Raw genomic sequence first — 25,995 nt, 5'->3', positions numbered from 1 at the left:
CAGGTCTAGCTCTGTAAAACATAAAAAAATAAGTGCCTATACTCAGAGGCGTATCTAGTGAAAAGGGTGCCTATGGCAAGCACTGAAACTGCACCCCTGTCAAAACATTTGAAACCCATCTTTCAGATAACCTTAACAAAAAAAACAGCTAACAAAACTACAAGTCAAGCTCTGTAATCTTTCAATTAACAAATTATATTATATACAATAGTGTAGTATATCCTCCTCCTGTCCAATTCACCCCCCACAGTAGTGTAGTGTCCTGACCTTTTTTGCTGTAGGGGAGCGCCACTGCCTGCGAGTCACCAAGACAGTCACCGAGTGCCTTGCCTTTCTTTGATCTTCCATGATCCATCACACCATCCCTCCTGTCACCATCACACTGTCCCACCTGCCTCTATGATCCATTCCTCCTGCCTCATCACACCATCCCTCCTGCCTCCACGATCCATCCCTCCTGGCTCTCTATGATCCATTCCTTCTGCCACCATCACACCTGCCTCCATGATCCATCCTGCCTGAAGTTATCTAGCAGGACTTAAAGTGGAGTTCCACCCAAAAGTAGAATTTTCACTTTAAGCACTCCTAACCCCCTGACATGGGGGGGGGTACCTAGTTTTGGCAGGTAGCCAGCTACCACTTCCGCTTGTGCCACCTAGGTGACTCCTCCTCTCCCCTTCTCCCCAGCTGGCCTCCTGTCAAAATTAGATATGAATGTGTGTTTTATTAAAAGTCAGCACCTACACTTTTTGTAGCTGCTGACATTTAATAAACAGAAAAACTAGCGGAACTCTGCTTTCATTTTCTGATTAAAGTTCCACTTTAAGTGGTTCCTTCAAATGATGGCAGTTTATGGGGAATTCTAGGCTCCCTCTGGGCACAATCTCACATGAAGTTCATGCAGCGAGGTGACGTAAGTCTGTCTAAAGGCTGTATGGAGTACGGGCCTGTCCTCGTCTTGTTAGCCAGGTGGCTTGGTAGGGTATCAGATATTCATGTTGCACACACTTTCCTTGGTAAAGTTTTTACTTTAACAAATGAATAGGAAGAAATTGATGTCAATGGGAACAATTCTCTCCTCATCTCTGTGTATACTTTGAAGTGGAGGGAATCTGGCCTCCCTGGAGAAAGACTGTGAAAGAATGGGTTACAAATCCCCCGGCGTAGACTATTTTATACTTGTTGGAGGCTTACTGTCTCCACCAACACATCTGAGAACTGGTGTAAATGTCCATCGGCTTTTTCTGTACCGAGTATGAGACTTCAGGGGAGCCACTCCATTTCCCACCTGTGCTGCACACAAGGGTACTTTTTTTTTTTTTTTTTTTTAAGCTATACCCCGCAGGAAGAGGTTTTAAAGTGTCTCCTCCACCCCTGACACTTTGGAGCATTTGAAATATCCTAACAATTCAGGACCCTTGGGTGGGACCTTTCCAATCTCACTTCTACAATCACTTTATTTACAATCACAGTTTTGGGCATTTTAGCCACAGAATATAGGACCGTGGGCCTCCTCATGAAACAAATTCATCATCACTTCTGCTTTTCCTTATTCTCTGTTCTGTCCTGTACAAAGTGTGGATATGGTGAACTCAGTCAGCCCCCCTCCCATATCCTGTCTGCTGGGATTCTCACTCTAGGCAGAGGATGTTTGCTGGATGTATCCTCCCTTCCCTTACCGGCCAGGGAAGGAGAGACCGACCATGTCTGCAGAGGGTGAGACAGCAATGGAGAGTCACTATTTTCTATACATAGGGATACCACGGGGGATGATGTCACTTGTACGCGGTTATGTTGTATTGTGGGGGGATGATGTCACTTGTACGTGGTTATGTTGTACTGTGTGGGGGATAATGTCACTCGTACATGGTTATGTCATACTGTGTGTGTGTGTGTGTGTAGGATGATGTCACTCATACATGATTATGTCATACTGTGGGGGAAGATGATGTCACTCGTACATGGTTATGTCATACTGTGTCTGTGTGTGTGTGTATAGGACGATGTCACTAGTACATGGTTACATTGTACTCTAGGGGGCATGATGTCACTTGTACCTGGTGTCGTTGTACTGTGAGGGGGAGATGATGTCACTTGTACAAAGATATGTCCTACTGTGGGTGGAATTATGTCACTCATACACAGTACACAGTTACGTTATACTGTAGGGGAGATTATGTCACTTGTACACGGTTATGCTGTGCTGTGTGTGTGTGTGATGATGTCACTCGTATATGGTTATTCTGTGCTGTGGGGGGGATGATGTCACTTGTACACAGTTACGTCATACTGTGGGGAGGATGATGTCACTTGCACACGTACGGGGTAAAAGAGAGGTGATGTCACATATACGTCGTACGGTGGGAGGGGGGGGGGTGATGTCACTCGTACTACATCATACTGTGGGGGGGGATGATGTAATTTGTACAGGGTTATGTTGTACTGTGGGGGGGATGATGTCACTCGTACTTGGTTACATCATACTGTGAATGGAATGATGTCACTTGTACATGGTTACATTGTACTGTGGGGAGATGATGTCATTTGTACACAGTTACATCATCCCCTCCCCACAGTATGATGTAACTCGTACACGGTTACATTTTACTGTAGGGGGGAATGATGCCACTCGTGCACAGTTTGTCATACTATGGGGGGGAGGATGTCATTCATACACAGTTATGTTGTACTGCGGGGAGTGATGTCACAGAAATGTATGCCTTACTATGTTTGTGATGTAATTATGTGTTTATATAAATACACTTGGGTTCTGTAAAAACTCATGATGTTACTGTGTTCTATTCAGATAACACATTATTGCTTTTGTGTTGTTACTGTACGCTGACATAGGGATTAGAGATGCACTAAAATGTTGGCAGCTGAAACATATCGGCCGCTAATGGTGTTTGAAGTTGCACAGATATGAACGGTACTCATTGGAAATCATGGGGTATGATTTTTCATGCGACTTTGCAGTCCAAAGTCGCACATATGTGAAAGGGGCCTAACTCCAAATGGTCCCCAGACCCCCAGAACAGACTGAAGATTATGATAACTTGTTGACTTACGAGATAACTGTGGGTGACTTCCACATTCCTGACATTAACTGGAATTCTCAAATTGCAATTACAAGAAAGAGCAGGGATTCAATGGAGGCACTGAATGGGGATTTTACTGGAAAAAATAGTAAAAAGCCTAGGCAATCCTATTCTAGACCTAGTACTGATCGATTGTTAGATGTTGAGGTGGGGAAAAATTTTGGTTCTAGTGATCAATGTCTTTGGTTTGATAAGAAAACAAGAACTGAAAAATCATATACAAAAACAAACATTTTGGATTTCAAAAAGACAAATTTGAAAAAAATGAATCAAATTGAGTAAACTGACAAGAGCCAGTAATCAGTGGCCACTGTTAAAGTCTATCATCCTGGAGGCAACAAAATTATGTCAGGCAAGTTTGTAAGAGTAAACAGAAGAAAAAAAGAAAATGATTCATTAAAGAGGTAAGTGGGATACTAAAGGAGAACAAATGGGCATATAGGAGATTCAAGAAAAAAGAAGGTGTAGCTGACAAAAAGCTGTATAAAAATTATATAAAAGGAGGCCAAACACAGTCATTGAGTGCTGCCAAAGGTAAGAAATAGGAGGAAATGGCAAAATCCAATAAGAAAGTTGACAAAACCTTTTTTGGGTGCATCGGAGATTGAAGAATAAAAACTATAATGGGATCACTAAAATGAAAACAGGGTACCACACTTATGTTGAGGGAGATATGGATGTAACAAACCATTTAAACAATTACTTCTGTTCCACCTTCTCAGTAATAATTTGCATTAACAATAACAAGTTGGGGGATCATATTGGTTCTAGTAATGACAGTTCATTTCAGGATTTATAGAGACAGAGGTAGCAGAGGAGCTGGCTTCATTAAAGCAATGAGAGCCAATGGTATTCATCCCAGAGTTCTAACAGAACTTTAAGGTCTAGTTGTTGGACCATTAACAGATCTTTTTAATCAATCTCGTCTAACAGGAGATGTTCCCTATAAATGACGGACAGCTAATATTGTACCTATCCACAAGTAGGGCAGCAAGGTAGAAGCTGGCAATTACAGGCCAGAGAGTTCGGCATCTGTTATAGTTAAAGTGATTGTAAGGGCTCCTTCACGCGGACGTGTCCGTGTACGGCGCCCGCTCTGCTCGGCGGGAGATCGCTCCGTCGATGCCCACTGAGCAGGAAGATGAAAGGTCCGTCTCTGCACACTGTGCAGGGATGGACCTGTCAGAGCGCCGCTCTCCCCTATGGGGGATCGGATGAGGACGGACCATAGAGTCCATCGTCACCCGATCTGGTCCTCAGACAGATAGAAAAGTAGGTTTTTCCTCCGCCACACTTTTTTGGATCGGAGCGGGTCGGATGTCAGCGGACATGTCACCGCTGACATCTGACGCTCCATAGAGGTCTATGGAGCGTCTGTTCAGGTCTGCCTAAAAAACTGATAGTCAGACCTGCATAGACAGTCTGTGTGAAAGAGGCCTCAGGTTTTTTTGTTTTTTTAATAACATGTCATACCTCCACTGTGCAGTTTGGTGGAGCAGAGATCAGCATCACTTGTTGCTAGGCAGAACGGGGAGATGCTGTTTACAGCGGCATCTCCTAGTTCAGCCGCCCCGTGAGACGATCGCGGGTACGCCCGTGGCGATCGAGTCCGCAGGACCCGCGACCGGACTCACGGGGGTCCCAACCGGCACGCGAACGCGCCGGCGCGCTCGCGATGGCAGGGCGGCATTTAAGATTGGACGTACCTGTACACCAATATGCCTGCCCGTGCCATTCTGCCACCGTACATCGGCTTGCGCCGGTCGGGAAGTGGTGAAAGCAGTTCTTTAGTCGGGTTTAAAAAAAAAAAAGTCAGCAGCTACAAATAAGCCAGCTGCTGACTTTTAATAAGAGGACATTTATCTGTCCAGGTATGTTTACTTTGGGAGAGCTATGACGCCTTGCGATTTCACAGCTGGCTTCCCACTGTGCATGCGCAAGCCACACTGCGCTGTGTGAATGGTCTCGCAGCCTTTTGGGACCTGTGTCGTGTCCCAGGAGGAGGGAAGAGGAGAACGTCCGGTGGAATTGCCTAGGTAATTTCAGCAGAAGTGGGAGTGGGTACCTAGTTTTCTCAGTTTTCAAAAAAAAAGTTCCAAAAGGAGGGGGAAGAGGGCACAAAGCAAAATTTCCCCTTTAAGGTGAAGTTCCACTTTATTATGTACAGTCTGGAGGAAAGAATTGAAATGGGGGACATGATTAAAACCTTTAAATACATCAAGGTGACAAAAAAGGTTCAAGACAGTGTTTTCAATATGAAGCCAAGATCAAGAACGCAAGGACATGACCTCAAATTAGCTGGAGGAAAGTTCAAAACTAATCTTGGAAAGTATTATTTTACTGAAAGAATAGTTGACCAATTGACTCTTGGAATAGACTTCCAGTGGAAGTAGTGAGCCAATCAACAGTAAGTGGATTCAAACATGCTTAGGACAAGATCTATATAGTGCTCAAAAAAGTTAACAAAACGAATCCCAAAACACAAAGAAAAAAAAAACAGGGCAGACTTGATGGACCACCTGGTCTTTTTTTTGCCGACACTATTCTTTCTTTCCCCATATCTCACATTGTTATGTCTTCAGCAGAATGTAACGCACTTGAGAAAGCCGATAGTCTAGCACGCGGAGCGGCTCTGAAATGGGCATCTGGTGTATTTTGTCGCCCTGACCAGCTGGCACTTCTGAGTCAGTATAGGAGGCGGGAGACACAGCGCAATAACTCCATCCAGTCTCGGCTAAAGGTAAGTGACACTCCCGTCTACAGATCTATCTACATACGGCCCATCTTCACTATTGCACATAGTTGGGGGATTGTCTGCCACATTACCTTTACAACATCTGTTGGGATCTTACTACTGTCTGTGTCCCCTTTTGGATTTCTTATTACTTCCTGTCCTGGCATCCACTGTCACTACCACCAAGACAGGAAGCGCTTGGAATTGTTGGACATGGTTTCTCACCCTTCAATGCTCAACATGAGCAGTTGGAAAAGGAACCCTTGGGTGACGTTAAATTATAATGACAAAGGGTGCTGGTGTTAGATCTGAGCATATCTTGTATTGTCTGCCTGGCTCTGATCTGGTCATGGTTATTTCTTTTCTGTGAGGTTTGTAATGGTTGTAGAATGAAGAACCCCAGCTCACAGAGAAAGCACACTTGGAAAGGCAAGTTAAAGATTACGTGCAGCTTACTTACCATAGCTGAGCAGATATTTGGCTACCCCCTACACCACTAAACTGGTTCCATTCAGAAAACCTTACAAGCATGTGTTTTAAGAAACAAATTGGTTAGTAAGAAACTGTACTTGAGTATGACCATGTGGGAAACTGGGGGTTTTCTCATGCTCTGCTCCAATCAGCACATAAAGCTAATATAAGGAATACAGTTGGAATTATTTCACTGGCATAATGCATTGTGTATTAATGAATCTGAGTTTTTGGCTTTGGGCCAATCCAGTAACTCAGCAATGTCCAAGTATCCTGAGATTAATTTCCCTGAACTCTGGTCACCATTTAGATGGTTGTTGGTTGATATTTTCTCATCTGTGTTCACAGTCAGCACTTCAGTCGTATTTGGAGGGAGTTGATCTTGGCCTCTCTCAGCTTCGAGCGGCACACACTGAGGTTCACCATATCCAAAAAGCCCTCAGTGAGGCTCAGGAGATCTGGCGGGCCAGTGAAGATTCGTTAAGCCACCAAGAGACCATTCAGCAATTAGTGATGGAGCACACCCAGCTGTCTGTGGTCATACAAAGTTTGCCTCATGTCTATGCAGGTAAAGGCAACAACAGGGAATTCTATGTCATGTTTTGTTAAGAAAATTAGCTAGACTTTTCCTGAATTGAGAGCTCCAAATTCTCAAGATAAGCGCAATAAATTCTTCCAGTTTCTGTTAACTGGATAAAGGAATAGGATTTCCTCGATCATCAGTTAGTAAATAAAAATTGAATGAGATGTGAATATTTCATATTCATTTCTGCAGAATCCACAAAATAGTGAATTACATCCATTGTTATTTATCTGTCCGCAGTGCCCAAGCTAATTGATCAGACAAAGGAGTGCATTGAAAAGCAGCAACTACTGGAGGCTCATGTCAATCTGCGGGATTTGGAGAGCCTTAGAGACAATGTGCTGTACAGGCTACAGAAGGCTGGGCCGTTGCTGAGCACCACTGAGAATGGCCAGCAGAATGGGGAAGCTTTGGATCTGGTCAGACAGTTTTTTGCCAGGGTTCAGGATCTGAGTGAGGAATTGGGTGGTGCTATCTTCTCACTGGCTCGCTCAGCACTGACTGTGGCACGCTGTGACCCGACAATCCTGGTCTCTGCTGTCCGCATCGTTGAACGAGAGGAACTTCTGGATGTTGAAGAGTCAAGGGGTCCTCCACAGCTCTTGTGGAAACCTCCGGGACGACCCAAGCGATGGAGAGATAAATTCTTCCAGGCCCTGGAGAAGGGTGTCTGTGAGAGACTAATGGAATCCAACGTAGAGTCAGAGGAAATAAATCCAACAGACTTGGCAATTCATTTAAAGGACATCCAGTGCCGGATGATGGAAGAGCTTCTTGCTGCATCTGCAATACTAGTGCCGTGTGTTCCTCCACACTATGACCTGTGCCGAAATATTGGTAAAATGTGTCACCAAATCATCTCTCACCACCTGCGTGAGATTCTCAATCACAACCTTTCTCATCCTGCTCTGTACCGTGTTCTTCACTGGATAACTATCGTCTACCCCAGGTAAGACCATGTGATTGCTCAGCCATGATCACAACCCCTAATAAGGCAGTACAACCAGTCCTGCTGTACCGTGCCCCATCAACTCAACAGGTGGGCCCGGGCAGCTTTATAGTTCATTTCTGACAAAAATAGGGCTTACTAAACCTTACCCCCTACTCCTATTGGGGGCGCAGGTATATAATCCCATGCCTCATGTTATGCTGCTTAATAGTTTAACCTAATGCTAAAGACCATAAGGCACAATAAGATGCTAATTTACACTTATTTATTTTGGGGCACCCCCACTTGAAGGCAAAGCTGCATTTTGTTTGTTTTTATATTAAATTTAAGAATAAGATGAGATTACAAAACAAAGCCTATTGAGCATACCCAGGTTTGAGAAGACGAAGAAAAAACAAAACAATCTCACAAAATTAAGTAATTAGCAACCAAGCCTAAGACATCCTTACTCGAAACTGCTGATGTGCTGTAATAAGTCAAGAGACAACTCTCTTACAGTATACCAAGCTAAATTAGTATAAGATAAGAAAGAGCAAGTCACTATTAATTATAGGGGCGTTACCGTTGAGATGGCAGTATCCCCGGACTCGGTCCAGATGGCCCATGCCTTAAAACATTTTTTGGGGCATCCTCTAGATTCATAAGTGAGTTTATACAATGGTATAATTTTGTTTACAACGGACTTCAGTGCCGGCCACTTTTTACCCTCTTCCTGCCCAGGCCAATTTTCAGCTTTCAGCGCTGTCAGACTTTGAATGACAATTGCGCGGTCATGCAACACTGTACCCAAATGAATTACATTTTTCAAACAAATAGTGCTTTCTTCTAGTGGCATTTAATCAACGCCAATGGGTTTTTTATTATTTACTAAAAAAGACCAAAAGCTTTTTTTGTTTTGTTTTTCTTAATTTCTGTCACAAAATGTTGTAAATAAGTCATTTTTCTCCTTCAAATGCATTGAAAAAAATGAGTCCAAACAGCATCAGCATGTAGATAAGTGTGAGGGGAAAATCTAATCTGTAATATTTGGGGAGTAAGGTAGACTCTATGAAGAATTTTAAATTCTATTAACCTATCCATGGCCAAAACCAGGTGCTGCATGGGATATTCTAAAAACATCTTCTCAGTCCATTGTGTATAGTGGGCTGAAGTGCCTTGTAAATGGTGGAGAGAGGCTTCTCTAGAGTTTCCTCTCGCAAAAGGTACTCAATCCCTGATGATGTAAAATATACTGAATAATTGCGAAATTGCAACTGAAATGCATTGGAGAGCTGGAGGTAATAGGAGCTGCATTTTGTTTTGAGGCAGGGGAGGGGCCAGGGGTGGAGTTGAGGGCAGGGTGAAAGGGGGCCCCGTGATTTCTAACAGCGGCCCTGATCACAATGAACTGTCTGAGGGCTTTATCGGGAACCCTTTTATTTATTTATTGGACTTCAAAAGCTCTCAAACTTTTATGGACCAGCACAGTATATCCTCGTACAGAGATCATTATTGTCCACAATCAAATTTTTCCACCAGCCCTCACAATGTACATCTTTAAATACATTGTAATACACTAACTCTGCAATTATGACCTGAAACCTAGACATTGTCATCCTTTGCTTCCATTAACATCTACCCCAAATTTTCCCCATCTTTTGCAACGCCCAGTTATAATGGCCAATACAAAATGCTGGGAATATCCTGATCCAGGACCTAATCTGCTATTTATGGAGTCAGGGAGAATCTTATCCCCACAGGGCATCATTTATCAATGACACAGAAATCAGATTATTGACCAGAGTCTAGGTGACGGTTGTATGAAGAATCTTGGACAGACACTAATTTCGCTCTACAGTCAGACATGGCGCCCAAGGGAACGCACAATGGAGGCGTAACCGGGACTCCATTTTGTCTCACCTGAGGGAGGAATGTATGATTAAAGCTGTAGTCTTCTAGTAAATCTGTCTTCAAATTTCATTACTCAGATGGGAATTCGATTACCCCCAGGAACCTCTAAAAACCTCTGGGGGAACTCTGATTGGGAATAGTTCTTCTATAGCATCTGGAGAACAGGAAGAATTGTGGTCCTAGGTTCCCTGCAGTGTTAGTTGAGTGACTCTTTAACATCTGGAGAGTAGGAAGGACTGTGTATGGTCCTAGGTGTGCCACAGTTTTAGCAGAGTGACTCTATAACATCTGGAAATTTGGAAGGACTGTGTGTGTGGTTGGGGGTCTTGGGCTACATGCATATTTTGCAGTCCCTTTTGTATGAATTGTCCCGCTGGGGTCCCTTATATTAAGTTTTGAGGCTTGATTTTCACTCTTCTAATGGTTGTCTGTTCCAGCGAGGACCTGATGGCAAATCCAGAACTGTCTCCAGAGATTGATATATCCGAGCTGGGACCACTTATCCCTACAGAAGTGATGGATGAGCAGATGAACCGTTATACGCGTAGTGTGCGGGTGAGACACGGTGACGTATGATGCAGGAGGCGGAGATTTCAAGTATAACATGTTATACAGTATTGCCCAGCCAATGGGGTGGGGGTATGCTCTTGGGAAGGAGGTCCACCTGTCACCACCCCCCCGAATGGTCCTCACGACATTGTCTTCTTTTCCAGGCCTGCCTTAGCCAATGGATACACAATGCGCTGGACGTGGAATATTCTGATTGGTTGAGGGATCAGGAGCCAGATAAAGACCAAGATGACTTCTACCTGTCTGGTGTGCAGCAGATGGTGATGCAGGTGGGACGCTGGTCACCAATCACATCACAAGTTGTGTCTAGTGATGCGCAATAAAAATCCCTGTGGGGAAATCTCACCATTGTGGGAGGGATAGAGACAAACCACTGCAGGAAATAATGCCATTGTGGGAGGGGCAGAAACACAAACTGATGAGGGTAAAATTTGCTACTGGCGCCTCCCAGATATATGAGGAATTGTCAGTGGGTTATAAATGTCCATATCAAAAATTTTAGGTGGAATTTCAGTGTTCTTTTTTCCTTCATACCTGTACAGCCATGGACAAAAATTTTGAGAGTGACACAGAATCTCTGCAATTCGCCCTGGCATGCTATCAATCAACTTCTGGGCCACGTTCTGACTGATGGCAGCCCATTCTTGCATAATCAGTGCTTGGAGTTTGTCAGAATTTGTGGAGGTTTTGTTTTTGTTCACCTGCCTCTTCTCAATGGGATTAAGATCTGGGGAGTTTCCTGGCCATGGACCCAAAATGTCGATGTTTTGTCTCCCAAGCCACTTAGTTATCACTTATGTCAAGGTGTTCCATCATGCTAGAAAAGGCATTGTTCCTTACCAAACTGTTCTTGGATGGTTGGGAGAAGTTGCCCTTGGACAGGGCCGTAGATAATATTTTGCTCGGGGGGGGGGGGGGGGGGGGCAGCAGCAGGTACTAAGTAAAAGTATTTTTAATCAAAACAAATTGTGCCATATTCATAAAGACTGGAAAAAGGAAAAGTTATGTGTTGCTCATAGTAAGCAATCACATCCTTAATTCTATATTCTCAGATCCTCTTGAAAATTGAACTGGATTTCAGTTTTGCCTTCTTACGGTTGTAATGAACATTGGTTGGCTATTGTTCAGTCTAAGGCCCGGTACTGGGGCTGAACGAAAAAATATCTGAAGGATCAGTGCTCTCTGCCACTCACTGGACTGCCTATCACAGGGTGGTGCACTGTAATAGCCAATCTTACTGGGCAGGTGCAAAGGGTACCATCTTGTGGAAGGCAGCAAACTTGATTTTTTTGTTAACCAGCAGACAAGAGAAGTGGTACTGTACAGCATCCATACATAACTATAAACTTTTGAGCTTGAGAATGAGGGGCATGACACTGCAAAAAAGTGGGTGTGGCCAAACATGATAGTGGGTGGGTCTTAAGGGACACAGTTAAACAAAACCTGGGCTTCCTCGTACCTATAAAATATGCTGAGGCTGAGTCTTCCATAATTGCTGTTGTGTTAGCCTATTGGGCCCTGACTGTTCACATGTAGCGATTTGGGATCGTGGGCAGAATCGCAGTGATTCTGTCCGCAATTCCAAATCACACTGCAATGCTGGCAAAACACAGCACATGTGTTTATGCTCCATTCATTTTTAGTGGTACCAAAACACAGTGTGGCTTTGGATGCTTGTTGTGTGATAAATCGCTCAACAATCACAGCAAAAAGACACCACATTGTGGTGCCAGTAAAAATGAATGTACCACAAACACATGTGCTGCATTTTTCCAGCATTGCAGTGTGATTTGCAATCAGTGGTGGCAGGCAGAATTAAAGAAATATTCTGCCCACGATCCCAAATCGCTACATGTCCCTAACAGGCTAAAACAACAGTAATTATGGAAGGCTAAGTCCAGCGCCTCAATCACCAACTTTGCCAGCAGTTGCGACAATCTCAGATACCAGTAGAATGACAGGAAGATATTCTGCAGCACTGCAGTTCTAAGCTAGCCTGACTGAGGAGGACAACAGGGAAAGAGGGACACACCTGGTGACCCGGGAGAGGCTGGGTCAACGGGCAGCCAGCAGCACTTCAGAACATCATCCACATCTATGTCCATGTGGCAGGCTGGTGGCTAACAGCACCCTTAAGGGTCCAGCTGCTCACCCAAGCGGCACTCAAAGGTGGAAAGCGGCACTGCAAGGAGGCAGAACCAATGGAAATAGCGAGGACAGGTGGGCGGGTAGGTGCTAGTCGCTCCCACTCTGCTCAGTGCTTCCTCCTGTCGTGGTGGCTGCGGCTGGACAAGTCAAGAAGACATGATCTCATATACTGACTGGCTGCTAGAGGTTACAGCACAGGTTAGTGATTAGTTGCTAGAGGTTACTGCAAATCATTTCTGCTTGCTGATTGATTGCTAGAGGTTACTGCACATTATTTCTGCTTGCTGCTTGGTTGCTAGAGGTTACTGCACATCATTACTGCTCACTGAATGGCTGCTAGAGGTTACTGCAGATCACTGCTCATTGATTGGTTGCTAGAGATTACAGCAGTGTGACAAAATACCAGCCCTCCTGGGATACAGTTGAAAAACAAATTCTGTTGAGCATGCCACAGAGAGTAGTGGGCATGACCAGATTGGGTAACTTGTGCGATTTCACCTGTCAAATCGCATGACAAGTCACATCCTATTGCTGGCAATGGCCATGTTAAAATGCTTTACTGATTTTAAAAAGTAGTTCCTGCACTACTTTTGGTGATTTCAGGTGCGACTTGCATAGACATCTGTGCATAAACCTGCACAGATGTCTTCCAAGTCACGCTCACATGCGGCTTTGAAATTACGCGATTTCAGATGAAATTGCACGATTTCAAAGCCGCAGTCAATGTGAAGGAGGACTCAAAGGGGATGATTAAACAGAACCACCTACCTCTGAATGAGCATAGCAGCTGCATTGTTGACTACACATTGCCGTGACATCAATGCTTAGCTTCACGTGCCGCCATTAAACTTGCCCATTGATGTCACAGTAGCCGCAGCCACAAGCCAAATGCACAGATAATCAGACACTGCAGCTGTGACTACAGGGAATGACCAGAGACTGTGACTACAGGAAATTACCAGAGGCTGCAGCTGCGACTACAGGGAATGACCAGAGGCTGCAGCTGCGACTACAGGGAATGACCAGAGACTACGACTACAGGCAATGACCAGAGACTACGACTACAGGGAATGACCAGAGGCTGCAGCTGCGACTACAGGGAATGACCAGAGGCTGCAGCTGCGACTACAGGGAATGACCAGAGACTACGACTACAGGCAATGACCAGAGACTACGACTACAGGGAATGACCAGAGGCTGCAGCTGCGACTACAGGGAATGACCAGAGACTACGACTACAGGCAATGACCAGAGACTATGACTACAGGGAATGACCAGAGGCTGCGACTACAGGAAATGATCAGAGGCTGCGACTACAGGAAATGACCAGAGGCTGCGACTACAGGGAATAACCAGAGGCTGCAACTACAGGGAATGACCAGTGGCTGCAGCTGTGACTACAGGGAATGACCAGAGGCTGCGACTTCAGGGAATGACAGCATAACAGTGAGTCTTCTGTCTACAGGCAGTATTGGCAGAAATACCTACCTTGCCAGCGGGCTCACCTCCTGCTCTCAGAGGTTCTGGGCTTTCCACTGTAGGGGGCGGGGCTCTAAGTGGTCCATGGTGGGGCTCTCAGATATACAGACGAGGCACTCTCAACGCTCCTTCTCTGCTCCGAGCACATATAGGCTACATAGGGCAGGGCAGGGTCAGAGCATCAATGAAGCTCCCAGCTCCGCCCCTCACTCCAAAAGTCTTCACCTCACTGTGCGTGCCGATGTCCTCACACCTACCTGCTGCCATTCCTGAGCAAGCTCTGCACTGAGCGACCCCCCGATCCCGCAGCTGAATCAACTGTAGGAGATGGTCCTGGCACTTGCTGGACTTTCTTGGGCGCCCTGGAGCCTTCTTCACAACAATTGAACAGTTCTTGATGATTCGATAAATGGTTTATTTAGGTGTAATCTTAATAGAGGCAATATCCTTGCCTGTGAATACATTTTTGTGCAAAGCAATGATGATTGCATGCAGAGCTGATGCAAGGATTTTTGACACCCTAGGTCCGGGGTAGGGAACCTTTTTGGCTGAGAGAGCCATGAACGCCACATATTTTAAAATGTATTTCCATGAGAGCCATACAATATGTTTAAAACTAAATACAAGTAAATGTGTACATTTTATGTAAGACCAACACTTTTAAAGTACAATAAGTCTCTGAATTAAACAATCTCCCCCACTGTAATGTCCACATCTCCCCCACTGTAATATCCACATCTCCCCTACGATTGTCTGCTTGCTTACCATTACACAAGCAGGCAGATCCACGAGGAGTTGAGGCGGGTGATGATGACGTCAGCATGCCGCTTACCTAGGCTGCTGCCGGGTGTATCAAGATGGCCGCCGCTCCGGAGATAGGCCGAAGCTGCAGCCTTACCTATGGGCTCAATCCGCGGATCGGCACACCACGAGATCCGTGGATTGAGAGGCGAGAGCCAGATGCAGCCATCAAAAGAGCCACATCTGGCTCGCGATCCATAGGTTCCCGACCCCTGCCCTAGGTGAAACCTAATTTTGCTGCCCCAATTGGCTCCACCCTTGACCCCACCCCCTTTGCCCTGCCCATGTGACAGGAGGCGGCGCTATACAGGAAGCATCGACTGTGCTTCCTCTAGCGCTGGTTCCAGTGCTGCGCCTCTAATTACACTACTGGCCAGATGGAGCAGATGCCTGAGATTGTTACATGCGGCAGAGCATGCAGACATGGAGGTAAGTCAGCGGCCAGTCACCCCTAGGCAGCAGTGCGCCCTAGGCGACTGCCTAGTTTGCTAGTGATAGCACTGGCCCTGATTGCACATGTTTCATTGTAGGTAACCATGGTTAACAGAGGAAGAACAATGAATTCAAGCACCACCCTCCTTTTAACCACTTGAGACCCGCGCTATAGCCGAATGACGGCTACAGCGCGGATCTCCTTTGCCGGGACTACGTCTATTGACGTCGTCCCGTGCACGAGCGGCCTGCGCGCCCCCTGAGGGGCGCGCACGGTGCTCTCTGTGATCGGCGAGTCTATGAGACTCGCCTGATCACCGATCCGGCAAGGGGTCGATCCCGACCCCTTATCACGTGATCAGCTGTCAGCCAATGACAGCTGATCATGTGATACAACGGAGCCGGTAATCAGCTATTATTCCTCCTCGCGCTGTAAGCGCGAGGAGAAAAAAAAGAGCCGATCACTGGTGGCCGTGATTGGGACATCAGTCCCGATCATGGCCAGCCCTGTTAGTGCCCACCTGCCCCCTGCCAGTGCCCACCTGCCCCCTGCCAGTGCCACATGAATAAAAAATGTGTCCCCCCCTGTCAGTGCCCATAGTGCCACCCAGCAGTGCCCACAGTGCCACCCAGCAGTGCCCACAATCTGCCTCAACAAAGGTGCTGCACCCCAGTGCCACATATCTGTGCCCATCAGTGTCATCTACCAGTGCCCAGCAGTGCCGCCCAGCAGTGCCACCTATCAGTGCCCATCAGTCCCATCTATCAGTGGTACCTATCAGTGCCCCTTAGTGCCACCCATCCGTGCCACCCATCTGTGCCACCCATCCGTGCCATCTTATCTGTGCCCATCTTTGCCCATCAGTGCCGCCTTATCTGTGCCCATCGGTGCCGCCTTATCTGTGCCTATTAGTGCCGCCTTAACTATGCCTATCAGTGCCCACCAGTGCAGCCTATCAGTGCCCACCAATGCAGCCTATCAGTGCCCACCAATGCAGCCTATCAGTGCCCACCAGTGCAGCCTACCAGTGCCGCCTCATCAGCGCACTTCAATGAAGGAGAAAAATGACCTGTTTGCAAAATTTTATAACGAACTATTAAACATGATTTTTTTTTTCTTTTTTGCATATTTTTTTGTTTGTTTAGCAAAAAATAAAACTCCCAGCTGTAATTAAATACCACCAAAAGAAAGCTCTATTTGTGGGAAAAAAATGATAAAAATTTCATTTGGGTACAGTGTTGTATGCCCGCGCAATTGTCATTCAAAAGTCATCAGCGCTGAAAGCTGAAAATTGGTCTGGGACTGAGGGGGGTTTAAGTGCCCAGTAAGCAAGTGGTTAAAGCTTCCAGTCTGTTATTCTAACTCAATCACCATTACAGAGTGGTAAGTTATGGTAGGGCTGGAATGTGGTGGAAATGTTTTTTGGGGGGGGGGGGGGTTAAAGGGGTTGTAAAGTTATTTATTTATTTTAAATTACAAACATGTTATACTTACCTTCACTGTGCAGCTCGTTTTGCACAGAGTGGCCCCAAACCTGGTCTTCTGGGGTCCCTCGGCGGCTGTCTCGGCTTCCTCCCGCAAGTACTTCTCACATTCATGCGAGCTCCCTCGCATGGTGAGAAGCACTTGCGGGCACGCTCCCGCGATACAGCCGGCGGCTATAGCTGCTCGCTGTATCACTCGGTCCCGCCCCCCGGCGTGCCGCGTCTTTGGATGTGATTGACAGCAGCGCAAGCCAATGGCTGCGCTGCTTTCAATCCATCCACTCCAGCCAATCAGCGGCCAGGCTGAGCGGCGAAGAGGACGTCGGGGGCGAGCGCAGGACTTTCGAGGGGTCAGATAAGTAAAACGGGGGGACTGGGGGCGCCGGCACTGTGAGATGTTTTTTCACCTTAATGCATAGACTGCATTAAGGTGAAAAAATATTTACCTTTTCAACCCCTTTAATGGCAAAGAGGAACTTTGCAATTCATCTGATCACTCTTCATAACATTCTGGAGTATATGCAAATTGCCATCATAAGAACTGAAGACGCAGACTTTGTGAAAATTAATATTTGTGTCATTCTTAAAACTTTTGGCCAGGGCTGTATTTATTTGTTCATTTTTTTATTTTTGACGAAGGTGTACATTAAAGAAAGCTCAGTAGAATAATGTCACATATGTATTGTAGAATAATGTCACATCTGTAGTTGTAGAATGATGTCACATCTGTAGTTTATTATTATTATTCAGGATTTATATAGTGCCAACAGTTTGCACAGCACTTTACAAAATGAGGTAGACAGTACAGTTACAATTCAATACAGGAGGTATCAGAGGGCCCTGCTCGTTAGAGCTTACAATCTAGGCGGGAGGGTCAAGTGATACAAAAGTTAATAACTGTGGGGGATGAGCTGATGGAGAAAATAAATGTACAGTTGTTAGGTGAGGGCAGAAGTAGAATGATGTCACATCTGTAGTTGATGTTACACAAAGTACAAATATTAGAAAACACAGATCTCAGAATGGGAATGATTGTCTTGTGATGAGAAGATGACGCTCGCTGATAATTTGCAGATGCTGATGGAGAACATTCAGTTGGCGTCTGTCCTGGGTGAGGGTATGGAGAGCCGTATGAGGACGGCTGTGCTCTGCGAGATGGAGAACTGCCTGGTATGGTGAGTCAGCACTGATGTAGATGATCAATGCCCATGGAGGTATTGTGCTATTGATACTTTGTTTTCCCTCAACAGGTTACGGGAAGCCCTGGTGAAATACGGGATAGAACATATGAAGGATCGAACCTTCCCGCCACATTATATCCTCTACCTTCTGGCCATTATAAATGCATGCTCCGCTCTCAGGTAGCTGTTCTGGATTAATGCCCCAAATTTCTGACCTCTACTGACCCTTCAATCATAAATGGAAGTCCATTGGGGTAATAAGATATCAAGAGGCGGGGGGGGGGGGGGGGTAACCCAATAATGATTACTGCTGGAACCAAAATCTTCTATCAATATAAAATTCTTTTCATTATAATTCTGAGATGAAGGCCATGGGGACATGACAGCAAACTAGCAGGAGGAACTTTGAATACTAACCCTGGAAAATATTATTTTACTGAGGGAGTAGTTGATGCTTGCAGACTTCTATCAGAGTTAAGGAGTCAACAGTAAGTAAATATAAATGTACTGTACTTGGGGCATATATAGGTCTATACTGAGACTCCTTGTTCATGGGATGGAGGACCAGTTTGGTTCCTGATCTTCTGCACGTGTATCATCTAGAAGCTCAGGCTCTGTTAATGAGACATGTATGTACTAAGCTTCTCTATCCCAACTGTCCTATTAACCTACATTTGCCTGCAGTTCTTCCATTGGACAGTTACAGCCGGAGGAGTCGCATATTCCTGCATTCAGTAAAGCTGCTCCATGCCTGCAGACATCCCTGGACAAAACGCAGAAGAAAGCCTGCCATCTACTGCTGGATGAGTTGCAGACTGACATTCAGGTACTGAGGATACGACAACTCCAATCATCCCACCTTCCCTGTCCACACCTGTCTTCTGCCTGTATATACCAGTACATCTCTACATCTTCTTGTCCCCTACATCCCTGTATAGCTCTGTATTCCCATATCCCTTTCGTTTGGCCTCTATTCCAGAACAACCCTGTATTCCTATGTCCCATCCCACGGCCTCTATTTTAGGACCTCCCTGTATATCTCTGCATTCCCATATCTCATCCCACCGACCTCTATTCTGAAACTTCCCTGTATATCTCTGTATACCTATATCCCATTCTATTGGCCTCTATTCTGTAACATCCCTGTATATCTCTGTATTCCCATATCCCATTCCATTGGCTTCTATTCTGGAACATCCCTGTATATCTCTGTATTCCCATATCCCATTCCAATGGTTTCTATTCCAGTACATCCCTGTATATCTCTGTATTCCCATATTTCATTCCATTGGCATTTATTCTGGGACATCCCTGAATACACTATATTAGCAAAAGTCTTGAACTAGAGGCTGGTGGAATGGGATATAAGAATACAGAGATACACTATATTACCTAAAGAATTGGGACACATGCCTTTACACGTACATGAACTTTAATGCCATCCCAGTCTTAGTCCGTAGGGTTCAATATTGAGTTGGCCCACTCTTTGCAGTTATAACAGCTTCAACTCTTCTGGGAAGGCTGTCCACAAGGTTCAGGAGTGCGTCTATGACAATGTTTGACCATTCTTCCAGAAGCCTATTGGTGAGGTCAGGCACTGATGTTAGATGAGAAGGCCTGGCTCGCAGTCTCTGCTCTAATTCATCCCAAAGGTGTTCTATCGGGCTGTGCAGACCAGTCAAGTTCCTCCACCCAAAACTCGCTCATCCATGTCTTTATGGACCTTGCTTTGTGCACTGGTGCGCAGTCTTGTTGGAACAGGAAGGGGCCATCCCCAAACTGTTCCCAAAAAGTTGGGAGCATGGAATTGTCCAAAATGTCTTGGTATGCTGATGCCTTAAAAGTTCCTTTCACTGGAACTAAGGGGCCAAGCCCAACCCCCGGAAAACAACCCCACACCATAATCCCCCCTCCACTAAATGATTTGGACCAGTGCACAAAGCAAGGTCCATAAAGACATGGATGAGCGACTTTGGGGAGGAGGAACTTACTGGCCTGCACATCAACCCGATAGAACACCTTTGGGATGAAATAGAGCAGAGACTGGGAGCCAGGCCTTCTGGTCAAACATCAGTGCCTGACCTCACAAATGCTCTTCTGGAAGAATGGTAAAACATTCTCATAGACACACTCTAATCCTTGTGGACGGCCTTCCCGGAAGAGTTGAAGCTGTTATAGCTGCAAAGGGTGGACCAACGCAATATTGAACCCTACAGACTAAGACTGGGATGCCATTAAAGTTTCACGTGCGTGTAAAGGCAGGCGTCCCAATACCTATGGTAATATAGTGTACCTCTGTCTTCCTATATCCCATTCCACCAGCCTCTATTCCAGGACCTCCCTATATATCTCTGTATTCTTATATCCTATTGCACTGGCCTCTATTCCGAGACATCTTTGTATATCTCTATATTCTTATATCCCATTCCACTGGGCTCTATTCCATGACATCTCTGTATATCTATTTATTCCTATATCCCTTCCCCACTTGTCTCTATTCCAAAACGTCCCTATATAGCTCTGTATTCCTATATCATAATCCACCAACCTTTGTTTCAGGACCTCCCTGTATATTTCTATATTCCTATATCCTATTCCACCAGCCTCTATTCTGAGACATCCCTTTATCCTTGTATTCCTATATCCCTTCCCTACTGGCCTTTATCACAGAACATTCCTGTATTTCTATATTTCTTCCCCTCCAGCCTCTATTCTGGGACCTCTTCTTTCTGTATTTTTATTTACCTCCTTCCCCAGCCTCTTTTCCGGAACAGCCCGTCTCGTTCTTGGTTGTCTGCTTCAGACACTGTACAGATAATCTGTGAGAAGATGGAAAATTTTGGCCAGCACCTTTCCCAAGTACGCTCACCAATAAACCAGGTGAGTGTGTCAAGTGTCTTCCCTGTTGGGGTTTGATGAGCAGTCAGTGTGATTGTCATGTCACCCCATATTGCATGAATGGAGGTATCATACATAGCTAGGTAGAGTTCAGTCAATGATGGGGGGGGTTGTTCCTGTTGTTGTCTCTACAATTCACGGTTTCGTTCTCTAGTATCTGCTGGCACAGGTGGAAAGAATGGTTACCATCGAGTATGTCAAAGCTCTGCTCCACAGTAAACTGGTGTGCCGGAACTGTGCAGATCGGCTGCAGCTGGCGCAGAGGATGTCCATGGATGCTGAGGAGCTGCGATCTTCCCTCCACGGGATGGTAAAAAAAGCTTCCCGCCAGTGTGTGTGAAGTGTGTGTGTGTGTGTGTGTGTGTGTGTGTGTGTGTGTGTGTGTGTGTGTTAAATATATGGATGGTGCTACAGTGCAAAGGACAGAAAAGAGTTGCGTATATTGCCGGAATGTAGAAAACTATTTAATGGATATGATTGGGGTTAAAGTGTTTCTAGGCATGACATAGGGTCTGTGACTGGACATGGGACAGGGTCATGGGCTGGGAATGCCGTAGGGTGCCTGGCTGGGCATGGCGTAGGATTAGTGGCTGGACACAATGCAGGGACAGCAGCTGGGCACAACGTAGGATTAGCGGTTGAGCACTGAGTAAGGTCAGCAGCGTAGGGTCAGTGGATGAGCCTTGCAAAGGGTGTGTGGCTGGGCATGGCATAGGTCAGTGGCTGGGCACAGCCTAGGAAAAGCAGCTGGGGGTGGCGTAGTGCCAGCGGCTTGGTGCAGCATAGGGTCCGTGGCTTGGCAGGCAGTAAAATACATAGCCAGCCAGCCTTGTTCATACTGAAGAGCAGCAATGCAGACTGAGATTAAATGTCTGATGTCTGCCTTCTCAGAAGTAATGGGGTGAATGATTGTTTTACAGCATTATCAATAATTCCGTGTGTCATTCATCTTGTTTTGCTACCGTCACAGAGCCTAGAAGAGTCAACTCTCTGTGTTCCCCTCATCCTCGCTCTTCAGGAATTCTTTGCCCTGAAGGATCCATCACTGCTGAGTCTGGAAATATCAGGACTGATGAGTGCCTTCCCTGACATCAGGTAATTTCAGAATCTGCCTGTATAATGCCCCCAAAACAAAAAGCTGTTATTTTCTCCCTTGCCAGTAGAGGGAGCCAAGATGCCTTGAGTAGAGATGAGCTCAGGCGTGTTCGCATGCTCCACATGCAGAGCCTGCCAGGAAGTCGGCGCAATGCTGCGCTAATCACAGGCAGTGAGACATTGCCCGATCTCTGCAGCCGCGCAATGGGAAATGTTTCACTGCCTGTGATTAGCGCAACGCTGCGTCGACTTCCTGGCAGGCTCTGCATGTGGATCATGCGAACACGCCGGAGCTCATCCTTAGTCCTGAGTGATCATGATGGTGGGATCACTTCTGTTAATAGTGGTTTTGTCATCTACACATTATAATTTCATAAACATCGCAGAGGGTTAAAGCTTTGTCTAATCCTCTCTGAAGAAAGTCTAGCCTTGTTTGGCCCATGATTATTGAACAGCTATACCATGAATAGCTGCCTGATTTGCTGACATCCATCTCCAACCCAGGGCCCCTTCCATCCCCGCCCCCCCCCCCCCCTTCTCCTTTCTTCCCTGTTTTTGGTTATCTTTTCTTTTGGCTCTCTTGCAATTAAGAAGATGGAAAGGGGTATAGGTGATCCCAGGACTTTTTACAAGTGGTTTATCCCTTGTAGACTAAACTACATAGATTAGCTCTACGCAGATTTTACGCTTTAAATGTTACGTATATTCTAATTTAACCTTCTGATTGTTGTATAATTTCAATGTATTTGTAGAGTTATTGGCTACACACTGTTAATGTAATAACCTGGATGGGCCATTTGTGGTCTAAATTAAATATTTGAAATAAAAAACAAAAAAAAACTTAGTCTAAACCTGCATGTACTACATGGGTTAGAACTAACACTGGTCTTCAGGGTTTCCCTTACAGCTTCCTGGAAAGTTTCTTTAATTTTCTGTATCAGCCAGAATGGCTCTTTAGAATGGAGATTCATAGGGGAAAATATTGCAGTGTGATTGTGCTGGGTCTGGGACCTCAGTGCTATATTCACAGTTATTTTATTGGGTCTGGGAACACAGTGCTATATAATTGGGAAATCAGTGCTCTATCCTCTGTGATCCATTTGGGTCTGGGACCACACTGCTGAATTGTCAGTGACCTTGTTGCGTGGAACTATATTCTCTGTAATCCTAGTATGTCTGGGGTTTCAGTACTCTACCCTTCGAGATCATGTTCTATCTGGAATGACGGGTCTATATCTTCAGTGTACCATTTGAGTCTTTGACCATTAGCTCTATTCTCATGATCTTGTTGGGTTTGGAAACTGCAGTGCTATCCAGTTGGGTCTGGGACTGCAATGCTATACCCTCAGTGATCCAATTAAAACTATGACCACCAATTAAAACTAAGACCGCAGCGCTAAATCTTTGGTAATCCAGTGGGGTCTGTGAGCATGTTTCTCTGATCTCAGTGATTAATTTGAGGCTGGGACTGCAATACTATGTAGCACTACACCCGTAGGGGTTGATGTTGTCCGGGTTCCCACTGCTGCACAGCCATTCACATAGCATTTCCTTTGTTCATGCAATTGCAGTAAACAGTCTTTGGTTTGTCTTTTTTTTTTTGTTATTTTATTAGGGGATGATAACTTGGATGGGGTAGGGAATTATGGGATGTCCCACTTGAAAATGTCCAGAACACAGAACAAAAAGTGGATAACTTCCTCCCTATTCAGAAATCAGTCCTCTTCTTCCTTCCTTTTGCACAAACTTGGTTCACTATGTACAGCACCTGCTGATCACTCCGGTTGGAATTAACAGTCCCTTGTCAATTCAGCAGCAGCAGGCTAGGATAGTTAGCATAGTTAGATAAGTATGATAAATTATCATATTATGGAGTGAACAGCATTTCCTCTCCCAGTCCTCCTGACTGGCAGAAACACAAGGATATTCTCCTGGGCAAGGTTAGATGAAGACTTGGCACGTCGTAGTCTTCAAGAGAACACTGTTACAGCTAACAGTCTCTCCCCTAGTCTTGTCCCTGCACCGTGCTGATCTACTCACTGTCTCTGCCTTTTCTCTCTTGCTGCCTCACCAGCATGAATCCCTCCAACTGCCTCTTGTGGTGGGATCCTTCCAGGCCATCTTTCCCAAGCTCCAGCCCAAGGTAAAACCCCTCCCTGGCAGGGGTCCCTCAATGGCCACTGACAGACTCTCCTCTGCACTGCTTCTCCCTCTTCCACCCGACTCCCCTGCTGGCATGGCCCATGTCTATTTAAGGGCTTCTTTAGCTCTGTGCCAAGCCCACTCCAGGGGATTGGCTAAAGGCCCCTATATAATATTATTATACATTATTTAAATATTCAAGACAGCTCCTCCTCACCTCCACCCACTAGTTCCAGAACATTCTTCAATATTCTGGAAACAGGGGGAGGCATCAGAGAGCTGCCAGAATGAGTCATCCAGCCCTGGCCTCTAATAAACCTGACCCAGATTCAGTAACTCAGGTTTATCCCTGAGGCAGAAAAATGCTTTTTCCTACACTCACTTCTAGTAGCACACACTAGAGAGTGCTACAACTATGATGTATATTCTCAATAATCTTACTGAAAGTGGGAACACACTGCTATATTCCCCTTAAACCTGTTGGGTCTGGGACCATAGTGCCATATACTCAGTGATCTTTTTGATTCTGATGCCAACATCCTATATCCTCTGTGCTCTTGTTAGGTCCTAGACTAGAGTGAAGGGAAATTCTCCCTATGGCTTCATATCCATGACATTTTTGAGGTGTGTGTGGCAACCTCAGCCTGGAATCCGACCAGGCCATGCCCCCAACGTGTTTCACTCTGCCCCTCTGAGCTTAGTCATGTCTTAGACCATGGTATTATAATGTACATTGGTACTATATTCTTGGTGATCTTGTTAGGTCTGGGACCCTGGTGCAATTTCCTTGGTGATCTTGTTAGGTCTGAGATCATGAGACTATATCCTCAGCAATCCTGTTAGGTCTGGAACTATGGTACTACAGTATATCTGTGGTGATATTGTTAGGTCTGGAACCACAGTACTATAACCTTGGTGATTCTGTTGGGTATGGGACTGTAATGCCATACCCTCTGTGATCTTGTTGGTAACCCTTATTGTGTTTCTCTCCCACAGTGATGATCATGTCTTGGCATTGCTGGAACTGAGGGGTGACGTGAGCCGTGACATCCGCCATACTGTTCTCAACACAATGCAGCGTCAGGCCCTCTCACTTCCTGAAGATTTTCGCCCAATTTTCATCAGTATCCCTGTCCCCGCCCCTCCTGCTCCATTCTGCCTCCACCCCAGTTCCTGCGCCTGAACTTCCACAATCAGCTGTGGGTCTGAACCAATGCAGGAACTGCTAGAATGCCCCACCATATTTCTGTGTAAAACAAATAATAATTTTATACTATGTGATGAAATAAAAAAACAGAAAACATTGCTGTATCTGGAGGTTTGTGCACAATATGTTCTGCTGAATCCATCTCCGTGACACCTTATCCTCATAAATATTGATCAGAGATGACAGAACCAAGAGACTATCAGGGTGCAGAGGGGGGAATTGTCACGGGAAGATGATGGCGGTGATCATAAGGAGTCCTGCCTCACTCAGCCTCTACACTATACTCTTTTCTGTGCCATGTCTTACAAATTGCCATATTTTTGTGAATTAAAAACAAATAAGGATTTCTTCTATTTCTGACGTGCATGCCGCATTCTGTAGGAACATGCTTTGGGAATCATTGTTTATTTGTCGCACCACTAATAGTTTATCTTCCCAGTGTATCTGTTCCAACTTCCTGTTCCTGCAAGGAAGATATTTTCCTCCAAAGGCCGACTTCGCTTCCCAGTGGTGAACCCTGCAGTCAGTCATCGGCTCGTCAGGACAGCCAGGCAATTAGCATTTTCAGGAAAAAATCCGCAATATCGGCCCAGGCCTTTCTCTTTGTACTGGTTTTCTTTAAAGTGTATCTTAAGCCATTTTATTTCTGGGTGGAGTGAAAACTGATGAAAACCTTGCAGTTATATTTTTGCGGGCAAGGAGATTTCCCTTCACTTCCTGAATCGGACACACAACAGGAAGTGAAAGGAGATCTCTCCAGAGCGGGGGAAATCCCTTCTAGGCACCTGTCACATTGATGGATGTCTCCATTGAAGGATTTTCCCTCTAATTC

General features: G+C 45.5%; 1 protein-coding gene across 2 annotated transcripts; it reads left to right on the top strand.

The window, feature by feature from the left end:
• The first annotated feature begins 1,582 nt into the window (after positions 1-1,582).
• On the top strand, positions 1,583-25,259 carry EXOC3L1 (exocyst complex component 3 like 1). Of its 2 annotated transcripts, none has more exons than XM_077453999.1 (13): positions 1,583-1,716; positions 5,684-5,838; positions 6,652-6,871; positions 7,127-7,835; positions 10,163-10,280; positions 10,439-10,564; positions 17,715-17,815; positions 17,891-18,001; positions 18,506-18,647; positions 20,579-20,701; positions 20,874-21,029; positions 21,690-21,814; positions 24,953-25,259. In XM_077453999.1, exons 1-13 carry the CDS (start codon positions 1,659-1,661, stop codon positions 25,137-25,139), a joined length of 2,331 nt encoding a protein of 776 aa, XP_077310125.1. In that variant the 5' UTR covers positions 1,583-1,658; the 3' UTR covers positions 25,140-25,259. The 2 variants fall into 2 exon arrangements, with proteins under 2 accessions (XP_077310125.1, XP_077310116.1); XM_077453990.1 differs by having other exon boundaries at positions 1,615-1,716; positions 5,681-5,838.
• The last annotated feature ends 736 nt before the right edge of the window (positions 25,260-25,995 follow it).

Source organism: Lithobates pipiens, unplaced genomic scaffold (genome assembly GCF_037356315.1).
Source record: "Lithobates pipiens isolate NorthernLeopardFrog02 unplaced genomic scaffold, aLitPip1_a1.2 Scaffold_10, whole genome shotgun sequence".
Classification (NCBI taxonomy): domain Eukaryota; kingdom Metazoa; phylum Chordata; class Amphibia; order Anura; family Ranidae; genus Lithobates; species Lithobates pipiens.
This window is presented reverse-complemented; position numbering and strand designations above follow the sequence as displayed.